Source organism: Microtus ochrogaster, linkage group LG4, assembly GCF_000317375.1.
Source record: "Microtus ochrogaster isolate Prairie Vole_2 linkage group LG4, MicOch1.0, whole genome shotgun sequence".
Classification (NCBI taxonomy): domain Eukaryota; kingdom Metazoa; phylum Chordata; class Mammalia; order Rodentia; family Cricetidae; genus Microtus; species Microtus ochrogaster.
Genome location: NC_022030.1, coordinates 56,789,697 through 56,802,305, shown reverse-complemented (window position 1 = coordinate 56,802,305; position 12,609 = coordinate 56,789,697). Strand labels below are relative to the sequence as shown.

The window sequence follows — 12,609 nt, the reverse complement described above, 5'->3', positions numbered from 1 at the left end:
AAAAAAAAAAAAAAATAAAAAAAAAATAAAAATAAAAATATAAGCCTACAAATGTGAAGTAAATGGATATCTTCCAAATGATACTGACAATTCCTTTCACACTCCAATATCCAGTGTAACTACAAACCCATTGTCAGAATATAGTCCAAACTAGCTTCAAAGTTGCTACATAGTATGTATAGCTATACGGATATCCTAAAGCCTCTGTTCTCCTGCCTCAGCCACCTCAGTGCTGCGAGTACAGTTACTGCCACCATGCCCAGTGCTGAGGTAAATCCAGGGTTGAGGGAATGTTAGTAAAGCACACTATATCTATGTCAGAGCTCTATCCCTGCTCCTATACACACCCTTTAAACTCTGTGTGTGTTCAAAAACATTAATGTTTAAACATGGAATATCGTAGTAGAGGATGTCTGTAATATCTTGAAGTTCACTGCTCATAAGATCTTTTAAAAAAAAGAACAGAAAGATTGGGGACAGGAGAGATGGCTCAAGGTTTAAGAGCACTGGTTGCTCTTCTAGAGGACCCAGGTTCAATTCCCAGCACCCACATGGCGGTTCACAACTGACTGTAAGTCTAGTTCCAGGGGATCTGACACACCGATGCACTTAAAATAAAGTTTAAAAAATTATTTTTAAAGAGAGAAATCTGATTTGGAGGCCTGGAGAGGTGTCTCAGTAGCAAGAGCACTTGTTGCTCTTGCAGAAGACCAGGATTCAATTCCCAGCACCCCACAATGGCTCACAACCATCTGTAACCCCAGTTCTAGGGGATCCAATAGGTACGTGTGTGATGTACACTCAGGCACATAAGCACATTGGCACATGTACACACTTCTCATTCCTTTCTGATACTTTGAAAGGCACCTCTGAAAACTTATCTCTAATATATAATTGTGTGTGTGTGTGTGTGTGTGTGTGTGTGTGTGTGTGTGTGTATGTATGTATATTTTTCCAAAAAGCTGTTCCTTGGGGCAGCCCAGCATAGAGACCAGAAGAGGAATCTAAAACCCACTGTTCTGAGTACAAGATTCAGGAATATTTATAGGATAACGACAGAAATAATCTAAGGATTGGGCAAAGGACTAAAGCGAGAGAAAGCAGTACAAAAGCAGCCTGGGCTTCCCAACCAAACTGTGGCTCTTCGGAGTGTGCGTGTTCAGGAAAGGGCAGTGCAAATATCTTCTAAGGGTGGAGTCGGGTCCCCCTGTGGGCCACGGGTCAGCTATCAGACACTGGCCTAAGCCTAAGGGGTCTATGATCTCAGTTTGAGATAGACGGATGCTGCCTTCAACTTCCTGGAAAAATTACCTTGAGCAAAGATTACCAAACCCTTACACCATGGCTGTCATCTGCAGCAAAGCTAGTGGGACTCTAATAGCCTTTTGCCTAGCCTGTAGAGACCCTTAAAACTGGTGCTTTGGGACTCGAGGGATGGTTCAGCAGGTAAAAGTACTTGCTAGGCAAGTCTGACAACCTGAGTTCAATCCCAGGTTTCCACAGTGGAAGGCGATAACCAATGTCCAAAAACTCTCCTCTGCTTCCGCTCAAGCACCATGGTGAACACATGCTTTCTTTCTCCAATAATAACAAATTGTAGAAATAAATGGGTTTTTTTTCTTTTTTTCAATTCTAAAAATTTATTCATTTGTTTTGAGGCAGGAAACAAGGTCTCACCTTGCAGCCCTGGTTGGCCTGGAACTTGCTATGTAGACCACACTGGCTTCAAACTCACAGATACTTCCTGTCTCTGCCTCTCAAGGGCTGGAATTAAATATATGCCTCATCACACAGCAAAAAAATGACTTTTAAAGTCAATTAAAACCATGTAAGAACCCGGAGTTTTGGTGGTTGACACCTTTAATCCCAGCCAGCACTTGGGAGACAGAGGCACTTGGGAAGCAGAGGCAGACGGATCTCTGAGCTTTCGAGGTCAGCCTGGTATACAGAATGAGTTTCAGGATGGCCAGGGATGTTACACAGAGAAACTCTGTCTTGGAAATAATAATAATAATAATAAATTATTAATTAATTTTTCTCAATATCAAACAGAAAGAAACCTTTCATTGACTAGAAAAGGGACTTAATTAAATTTGTTACATTGTTTCTGGAAGAGGGAAAAATGGAAACAAGGCACCTAGGCAGAAAGGACAGGTGGAGTAGTGACAAATTCCGATTCTGGCAGAGGTACTGGGTAGTGAGGATCACCTGAGGTGGCTCTTCCGTCCACAAATGGAGGTATGACAGGAATCCAGGAAGGCGCATTTGGATTCCCGTTAACTTTCTTGGCCACACATTTCTTTCCCTTATTGCCCTGTAATAATGTGTAGTTCTTGAGAATTTATTGTGTTTTATCAGACCATAAGCTTTAGGAGGCAGGTCTGGCGAAAAGAAGGCAGGAGGGTGCTGTAGGGTAGCTCTGTGGGCATCCACAAGAAGTTGGGAGCTAGGAATTCCCCTAGGGGAAGCTTCTTATTTTTTGCGGCGGGGGGTGGGGGGGGTGAGGGGACGGTTCAAGACAGGGTTTTCCTGTGTAGCCCTAGCTGTCCTAGCTGTCCTGGAACTCGCTCTGTAGACCAGGCTGGCCTAGAACTCACAGAGATCCTCCTGCCTCTGCCTCTTGAGAGCTAGGATGAAAAGCGGGCGCCACCAACGCCCGGCAAAGGGAAGCTTCTTATGGGGCTTCTGAAATGACACCGGAAAGGTGGAATCGGGCCTCTGGAGTACGCGGGGAAGGAGCAGCAGGACTGTAAGGTCAACCTGGAGAAATGACAGGTGAGTGTAGGACTCTATAAAGGCCAGGAGTGGCAGGGCGGCGTGCCGCGCAGGCGCACGCGCGCCCTCTGCCTGCTTCCTCACCAGGACGCGCTTGCGGGCGCGTGTACGCGAGGCCGAAGCGGAAATGGCGCCGCGGGGCCGCGCGTCCGGGCGGCGAGCGGAAGTGGGTGTGAGAGCGGAAGTGGCCGGCTGGAGCCGGGGGCTGGGCGGGGACCGGGATCGTCGGTGAGGCGGCGGCGGAGGCGGCGGCGGCGGCTCGGCAGGCGGGTTGAAGCTTCAGGGGCCAGGTCGGTCGGGTGGTGGCTGCCTCCAACAGGCAGCGCGTGCCGGGCCAGCGTGCGTGTCCGCCTCTCCCCGCCCCGCTCCCCGTCCCCTTCTCCCCTCACCTACCGCACCCAGCCCCCCTCGTCAGGGGCAGCGGGGCCGCTCCCTCCGTCCTGTCCTCGCTTGCCCACCCTCACCGCCCTTGTTTCTCCTTCCCCTGCCCGGGGCAGCCGCCGCCATGATCCTGCTGGAGGTGAACAACCGAATCATCGAGGAGACGCTCGCTCTCAAGTTCGAGAACGCGGCCGCCGGGTGAGCGCACACCGGGAGGAGGCCGACTTGACCCTAGCTCATCCTGGGTGGCGTCCTGTTCCCAAACCTTGGAGGGGAAAGATCGGGAACCTGGCGCGGCTTCGGGGCTTCACTGGCAGGGTGGACGTTGGGAGGCCATGGGGCGCGGTGGGCCGACCGCCTGAGATACGTGGGGAGAGGCTGAGAGGGATGCGGAAGCAGCGAGTGGACAGGAGCAAGGCGTGCCAGAGAACAGGAGACCTGTGGGACGTGAGGGCAACCAAGGCCAGAACTCACGCCCGAGAGCCCTCTGCCCTGTGGGGGGCAGGGGAGCAACCCACTTCTCTCCGTATTCTCCGTCATTGTTCCGAGCCCAGAGAGACCCCTTTGGGAAAGCTGGATTGAATGGAGTTTTCAGGAATTCCCAGGGCGAAGTGGGAAGAACGTGCAGGCCCAGATCGCCGCCGGCCTTCTGCTTCCCCACCCCCATCTCTCCCCCAGGAGAAGCAAGACTGAAAGTAGACCCAGTCTCGGAGGGGGGGAAAAAAAAACCAGTGATCTCTAGCTTCCTCTCTAACCTGTAAGAGAAACTAGCTATTTTGTTATATATTCCTCAGGCAAAGCCCACAGTCCTCCATCCACACCCTCCTTAGCTCTCTTGAGACCAGCTTTTATCTGGTTATGTGTCTTAAATCCTTATCCAAGACTCTTGGTCTTTGATTTTCTTCAGTGGTTAATGCCGACCCGATTAATAACTGCTTCTGCTCCCAGAATCCATGAAGTTCTTAGATAACCTTTTTTAAACATCGGCATCTTAATATACGAGACGGATTTTTGAGGCTTCTCTGTCAAACACAAAAAGACAAACTCCTCCCCCAAAGCTGCTTTGCCTTTCTAATATATTTAAAACCTGAGCAGAGGAATTGGGTTTTAGGTTCTAATTTATGGTGGCCTGTGGCCATTCCTTTGCCTCATTTCCTCATTGGTGAGGATGGGGCTTCACATTTTGGTTTTACAGTTAGGAAATAAGTGCAGGCTGTTTTCTGTGAACGGGGAACTTGAAATAGGAGAGAGTAAGTGCTTGTAGGTCCACAGAAGGAAGGATACTGGGAGAGGGGAATTCTAAACATTCATAAGGAACTTGTGGCTCACAGACGTCGAAAAGGCATGAACCTATTACTCACATCCAATATATAGTCTGTCCTGTCTCTTGTAAGCCCACAGGTTTTATCTGTGGAACGAAACAGGACTTTCCTAGAATTGGTGCATTCAGTGAGCATTGTTTCCTGCCCAGAGCTTCAGTTGATACATGTACAACTTGCTTGCTCCTTGTCTTCAGCCTCCCATAAAACTTTGCATTTTAAGTTTTGAAATGAATCAACCCACGGCCTTGCTGTGGGTGATGAGTGTGTACTTTTTTTTTTTAAGTAGTGTAGCACAAAGGAGGAAGTTAAAGCAACTTCTGCATTTTCACAACTGATCTCAATACATACATTCTCAAGTCTAGACTGGCAAAGAATGAGTCCCGGGTGGTTAGAAGCTGATCTACAAGATAAATGGCTGTGTGTGTTCAAGTGGAGGCATGCCTTTTCATGCTGGAGAACATCCACGTTTGTGTATTAATAACATGTGATTCCAAAATGTGACATGTTACTCAGGACTTCATTTAGTCCTTTGTCTTTTTAGAAAACTTTCCTCAGAGAATGCTAGGGTTGGTGGTACATGCTTGTAGTCCAAGCACATTCCACTGTTACTCCAGCTTTCAGGAGCATGAGGCAGGATAAGCAAAAGTTCCAGACCATAGTGAGAACTTGTATCAGAGAAGAAAAAAAAAGCTACTGGGTGTGGTGTGCCTGTAATCACAGCACTTGGAGGGTGAAAGCAGGCCAGCTGGACTATATCTTGTTGCAAATAAAAAGAGAGATTCAAGTAGGTGTTTAAATCTGGAGGACAGGAATTGGAATTTCTAAGACTTTTTTTTTTTTTTTTGTAAAGATGCTCACTGTAGCCAGGTATAATGTTTGAGGAGGTAATATGTTTAGTCTTATCCTCGCTCATTCCTGGAGATGTGTCTTAACAACTATGCTCAAAACATTTTGTTTAAAATACTTGGGAAAACCTTTGAAGGAGAAACTAGTGAAAACAGGGTTACCATGAGATTGCAAGTTTCTGCAGGGTGTGGTGGCACCCTCCTATAATCTTAGCACTTGGGAAACAGAAGCAGAAGAATCAACACAAGTTTGAGTGCAGCCAGGGCTATATAGTGAGACTCTTATTCAAAAAAGAAAGAAAGAAAGAAAAGAAAGCTTAGTGATGTTCGTACACAACTTTGATCCCAGAGCTCAGGAGGCAGAGGCAGGTGAATCTCAGTTTGAGGCCAGCCTGGTCTACAGAGGAATTCCAAGAGAGGCTGTTAGCAAAGTTAGGGAGGAACTGGTGGATAGCTGTGATGGGAGAAGATAATGAATGGCCCAGAGGAGAAAAGTGTGCAGTGTGGAAACCTGGGGGCACAGCTCTCTCCTGCTCTTTGCACTTCTCAGAACAAATGAATCAGGGAAATTATGTTCATGGTAGCCAAAGTGAATCTTTCTGTTCTGCAGTGTCCTGTACCATAGCTACCCACTACGCGTAGCTGTTAGATTTAAGTAAAAAGGTGAAGTAAAACTGCAGTTGGTTTCCTGAGCTGAACTAGCTGTGTAGAGCTCCATTGCCCTTTGTGCTGTATTTGCACAGTATACATGGCCATTACTGCAGACAGTGCTGTTGGGCAGTGCTGTTCTGCCTACTGAAAATAAAAGCATGAGATGATTTAGTTTATGGGGCAGGGGTTGAGAACCCGGAGCCTTGGACATGCTAGGTAAGGGCTTTCATTGCACCACTTCCCAGCCCTCATGAGGTATTCTTCAAAGTAGTGGTCTAGTATATGCTCCAGAATAAAGTTGCATTAGCTTTCCTTTTATTTTTTTTACTTTTAGCTTATTTATTTTTAATGATCCCTTGGGTCATCTTGTTGGATATTTTTGCCTGTAGTATCAGACTGAAAGTTTAAATTTGCATCTGGATGAGAGTTCTGTAAGACAAATTCTTTAAGTACACAGTTGGCCACAGTCATCTTGTAATTTAAAGGCAATGTTAATAAAGTTTCCCTCTTTTTCCAGCCACACCCCTTAGTAGCAAGCGGCATATTGGATCTGTTTGTCTTCACAAAGAGATACAGTAAAGTACCTTCTTGAGAGTCTCCACACTATGACTAATTAAAAAGCGACGCCCAACTCTGTAAATAATGTCCTGCACAGGTCTCACTACAGCATTGCCTTTTCATTTAGGAATTCTTGCCCCGACCACAGTTAAAGCAGAAGTAATCTGAAAAATTAATTGAATTCTTTTGTTATTACATGCATACCAAGAACCTTTTATCCTCAGAAGCAAGGCCTGTCATCTTTGCAGTTATGCAGTCCAGAACTGAGGAATTGCTGTCAGATGCGAGCTTCTGTTTATTTAAAGTGCCTTCTGGCTCCTTACCACAGGCTGTGCATATTGTTGGGGGCTGTGGTTCTGTGAGGGGGAGAAGAACTCAGTAAGCAAGTAGCGCTGAGTGGGGTGGGCGAGGACTGTGGGAGGAGAAATTCGAGAAAGGAATAAATTAAGTCTTGCTGATACCTTGTTCTCATTCTCAGATATGCCACATATGTCCTCAGAGAGGCAGGCTGGCTTGAAGAGATTTAGAACTAGGACATTGCTTAGGCCTGTAGATGCAGTGGAATGTACTATCTGACTGTTAAGATCTAGTTGATTAGATGCCTTAACATGAGGGCGTTATGGTTGGCACGCTGCTACCTGTCCTCTGGCCTCTTTGCATTGTCTTTGGCATGTGAAGCACAGGACTAGATTGGGGGCTCGGACTATCGTTTCAGCCATCTTTGTTTCCTCAGAATCTTCAGAGCGAGGGAGGGAGAGAGAATGTTCAGCTCAGTAAATAGCATCTTGAAGAAATTAATGAAGATAAAATGATTCTTGGTTTCTTTAGAAGCTTATCCCTCTTTTCTTTTTCTTTTAACACACATATACACATGTACATGCAGAGGCCAGAGGCAATATTGGGCATCCTATGGTATCACTTTTTGCCTTTTTCCCATGAAATAGGATCTCTTACTGAACCTGAAATTAGGCTGGCAATCAGCAAGCCCCAGTTATCCTGTCTCAGCTGAGGTTACAGGCTTTTTCTGTAGGTGCTGGGGATTCTAATTCAGATCCTCTTGCTTTCCAAGCAAATACTCTTATCTACTGAACCATCTCTCCATCATTTTTGTTGTTCTGAGACAGGGTTGCACACTGTAGCCCATGCTGGCTTCAAAGTCATCATGTTTCTCCTGCCTCAACTTCCTATATATCCTGCCATACCCAGCTTGTTACCACTTTTCTAAGAAGGTGTGTCAATTTCTATGTCTTCTTAGTCTCTGTATTTTGAGAGATGGTTCAGCAAAGAAAATGACCATCTTTTACTTAATATGATCTGCTTCGTGGGCTTTAATCAGAAAGAATGACAGGAACCTTGTAGAGGATTTAAAGAAAGTAATCAGAAAATCTATAGTGAGCACAACAAAATAATTCCTCTAATTCAAGACTTGGAAGGAATAACCAGAAGAGGGTCACATATGCCACAGAGGAGAACTGTTTCCAGGGTGCATTTAAGAGTAAAAACTCCAAAGACCCCTCTCCCCCCCACCCTCTCTCACACACACACACACACACACACACACACACAGAATAATATAGTTGCTAGTAGTACTTAACTGACTGTTGACATTCTAGAAGCTTCCTTTGAAAAGTATAGAACTACCACACCCAGTTTGAAGAAAATATTTTGGGTGCAAAAGAGATGGCTCATCTGTTCTTACAGAATACTGAACAGTTCCAAGCCTACTTCAGGTAACTCACAAACACCTGCTAACTCCAGCTCCCAAGGATCTGATGTCCTCTTTTGGCCACCGCAGGCACCCCCACACAAATGTCATACACTTAGCATAGACACACACGCATACAAATAAAAATATATTGTTAAAAAAAGACTTTCCTAATGGACTTCTTTTAAGATTTATTTTTACTTTATATGTATGAGTATTTGCCTGTATGTAAAGACAAGCCTGGTGCCTGTGGAAGTCAGAAGATGTTTGATCCCCTGGAACTGGGGTTACAGTGTGAGATGGCATTTGGGGACTGGGAACTCAAGTCTTCTGGTTAATGCTCTTAACTGGTGATCCACCTCTCCAGCACCTTTTAAAGCTAATTTAAGAATATCTCTTAAAGTCAAATGTGGTACCTCATGCCTGTAATCCCAGAACTTGGGAAGCTGAGGCAGGAGAATTGCCAAGAGTTTATGACCAGCCTAGGATACATACGGACAACCCAGCTTAGGCTACAGAATCTTGTCTTTTAAAAAAAGAAATCTGCTCATCTCAGTGAATTAGGTAATGTTCCAGTGTCTTAGGCTGCCAATCAATAACCCTTAGGATCATCCAGCTGGCTTAGTCACAAATTCTAGTCATTTTAACAGTCTGATGCTAATAGGAATCCTATTTCTCCTAGAACTGGGTAAATAGTTCCTGATCTTGATAGCTTCACAATTCCTAAAACTCTCAGCCACAACTTCAGATTTGGGCCTTTCTAACTCCATCTAGAAGAAAAGCCTCATTTTTAGGTTGTCTTCTGTAATCCAGGTATTGCACTGTCTTTTGTAGTATGTGTGCTTTCATATACATTCACTACCTATGTGTTTTAACACAGTTTCATTTAATTTCAAAATGTCCCCATGTGACAGATTAGATTGAGAAAACTCAGGGTTTTAAGAATCCAGGAGCAAGCTGGTAGGTGATGCATTCCTTTAATCCCAGCATTTGGGAGGCAGAGGCAGGCAAATATCTTGAGTTCGAGGCTGGCCTGGTCTACAAAGTGAGTTCCAAAACAGGCAGTGCTGTTATACAGAGAAATCCTCTCTGGAAAAACGAAACCAAAACCAAAAAAAAAAAAAAAAAATCTAGGGAATCCAGGAGCAGCCTGTAGGCTGACTTCTGTGTCTTGGTGGTTGGGGAACGGGTAGACTGTTGTGTGCTTGATTTCCACCGCTGTGATTGCGGAGGTTTATCATGTGACACAAACAGAACATAGTGGTATTTGTGTGGCACATTTATTAAGATTCTGCCATGCACTACTGTGAAAACTTTAGACACTGTTAACATATCTGTAATTTAGTCATGAAACAATTGTTGGGAAATATTGGATGTGTGTGTCTACTGTATCATCTCAGTTAAGCTTCATGACATTCTTGTAATATGGGTCTTTTATCCCCAGTTTATAAAAGGGGAACTTTAGAGACAGCCTCGTCTGAGAGAACTTAACACTTAACTCCAGAGGACTAATTTACTTGTGTCTGTGCACATCATGAAACAAATGTGGAGGTCATTTATACAGGATTCAATTCTCGCCTTTCACCATGAGGCCTCCGGTGATTGAACTTAGTCCTTTGCTTGATAGCAGTGCCTTTACTCACTGAGCCATTTTGTCAGCCCCCAAGACTTGCCTTTTCTTTAAACTTTCTTGAACCTGAAGCTTGAGCAGATAGTAAATCAGTAAATTCTCCGTCTTTTTGGTCTATTAAGTGGACCCTTCAATTACCATGATTTTAAACCATAAAAAAGCAGAACAAAATATGTGTGTGGTGCCCTCCTAACACCAACATGTGGGAGGTGGAAGCAGAAGGATTATTTGTAGTTCAAACGCAGCCTCAACTACATAATACATGTGAAGCCAGCCTCGGCTTCATGAGATTTCCGTCTGAAAAACTAATTAATTAAAATATCGTAATGGTGGAGGCAAAGGCATGCAGATCTCAGGGTTCCCGGACAGCAAGAGTTACACAGAAACCTTGTCTCAAACAGATCTCTCTCTTTCTGTGTGTGTGTATATGTATGTGCACACACACACAGTAATGAATACCTGTTCTTGGGTTAAGTAATGGTTGTTACAGTGTGTTTTATGTTCAACCTTCTTGTTGGCACACAGAGCTTACGAACTTCCAGCTCCTAGATATGTTCTCCTATTCTTTTTGTTGTTGTTTTTATTTTTTCAAGACAGAGTATCTCTTTGTAGCCCTATCTGTCCTAGAACCTTCTTTGTAGACCATGTTGTCCTTGAACTCAGATCCGCCTGCCTCTGCCTCTTGAGTGCTGGGATTAAAGGCGTGCACCACTGCCCTTGTTCTCCTGTTCTCTAGCCCAGTGCTTTTCTCCTCTAAATCTTTTGTGCAGCCTTGAAGAATGAACTAAAATATTAATGGCAGTGGTTTGATAGGCATTCCCAAATCATACAGCAAGCTACTTAGAATGGATCTTAGCAGTTTTCCCAGTGGAGATCCATGCTCAGGGTGCTTTCATGCCTAGAGACTCAAACCTTCAGTGTTTATGACTTAGACTGTTAAGGTTTTTCTTAAGTTGATTTTTCTCAGGTCTGTTGATGAAGTAGTAAAGTGAGGAACTGCATCTTTCCTGACTGAGTTTAAACCTAAGGGTTAAGGGGAAAATAACACCCCCAAATACCCCACCCCAGTTAAGTCAGGCAACATGGTCCCTGACTCCGGGACAACCAGGAGTCCCTCTGAGAGAATGTGTTTGCATGCTTCCTTTACCTGGGGCATCTTCTTAGTTTTGTGGGTTTTTTTTTGTTTGTTTGTTTTTTTAAATGGGCTTATATATGAGTATACATACTCTTGTGTTTTAGAGGTAAGGAATGGTTTGTTGTCATTCATTTCCTTTGTTTCTTGGCTAGAGTTTGAAATGAAAGCCCAGGAGCAATTTTAAGCTTTCTCTTTTTTTGGAAGGGGTGTTCATTTGTTGAGACAGTATCTACCTCTGTCTCAATATTCAGCCACAGATGATTGACTGAATTCTGATCATCCTGTAACCACCTCACAAGTAATAAACTTTCTAGCCGAGTGCTGGGATTAAAGGCGTGCACCACCACCGCCCGGCCCAATGCCCTCTTGTGCCTTTCAAAGGCTCTTGCACATATGGTGTACATACCTTCATGTGTAAACACAACATTTCTTAAGAAGATTCTCACAAGAGATTTTAAATAAGGGGTAAATACGTCAGTGTGGATATCTTGTCTGCTAAATGTGAAACAAACTAGGATCATTTGAATTAACTGCCAGCAAGCTAAGCTGTTAGGGCGGTGGAGGTTTCTGCCATTGGTATTGCAGAGGAGGATGTAATACAACTTTAATTTATTTTAACTATTTTAGTTTAATTTACTTAACTAAAACAATTAGCTGTTGCATACCAGAAGAAGGTCTTCTCAGGCTGTTTTACTGTTTGTCTGTAGTAGTTCTGCAATATTGGTGAAATTGTTTGTGTTCTCCCATTTTATAAGTGAGGAAATGAGAAAAAGGATATAAGGATTCTTATTTATCCCAGAGCATAAGCTTAGTGAAAAAGATAAAAGTAGAAATCAAGTACTTTGACTCTACTTGGTGATTTTTTTTTTCCAGTGTTACTTTGTGCCATGCTTCTGTGTAAGACCTGAGATATAACAAAATTAAGGTAGAACCAAAGCAGGCTTGATGAGTGTTGCAGGTATTTTGATGATGTAAGAAAGAAGGAAAGGTGCGAAAGGCTTAAAAGTGATCTTTGGAATGGAGCAACACTTACTTTTTGTTGATGATATCAGATCATTCTTTCACCTTAAACAGAGTAGAACCATTCTACATTATTAATACTTAGCTGTTTCTCTATCTAAAATTTACTTCCATGGGCACTATCCTGCGGGGAGCTTTAACCAGAGTGAGCACCAGCCGTGGCAAGCAGCTGGAAAATCTAAAAGTTCAGGCCCATGAAAGAATGAAGCCTTGAGTTTATGTAGAATGCTTCAGTTTTAAGTAAAAATCAGGAGCAACAGTGCAATTATTGTCCCTATTTACATTTCATCTGTTTGTGTATTTGTGTGGACGTGCATGCCCAGCTCATATGTGGAGCCAAACGACAACATGAGTCAGCTCTCTCCCTTCACCCCTGGGATCCAGCTCAGGTCTGAGGGTCATCAGGCTTAGCTAGCAAGTACCCCCATCCACTAAACCGTCCTGTCCTAAATTTATCTTACTAAGGGCCTTTTTGTTGTTTTACAGAAACAAACCAGAAGCTGTAGAAGTAACATTTGCAGGTACGTATCTTAATCTCATCCCTTTTTATGAGAGGGCATAATGGGGAATTTTTTTTTTTTTTTTTT

The 12,609-nt window shown here is 43.9% G+C and overlaps 1 protein-coding gene across 2 annotated transcripts in view; it reads left to right on the top strand.

Annotated features, from left to right (window-relative positions):
• The first annotated feature begins 2,965 nt into the window (after positions 1–2,965).
• The window catches only part of Arpc2 (actin related protein 2/3 complex subunit 2), a 36,201-nt gene continuing 26,557 nt past the window's right edge, over positions 2,966–12,609 (top strand). Inside the window, exons 1-3 of one of the 2 annotated variants that reach the window (XM_005361650.2) lie at positions 2,966–3,065; positions 3,273–3,354; positions 12,509–12,543. In XM_005361650.2, the coding sequence (XP_005361707.1) occupies positions 3,281–3,354; positions 12,509–12,543 (109 nt within the window). In that variant the 5' untranslated portion in view covers positions 2,966–3,065; positions 3,273–3,280. The remainder of the gene's footprint in view (positions 3,066–3,272; positions 3,355–12,508; positions 12,544–12,609) is intronic. The other variant, XM_026786198.1, reaches the window with a different exon arrangement.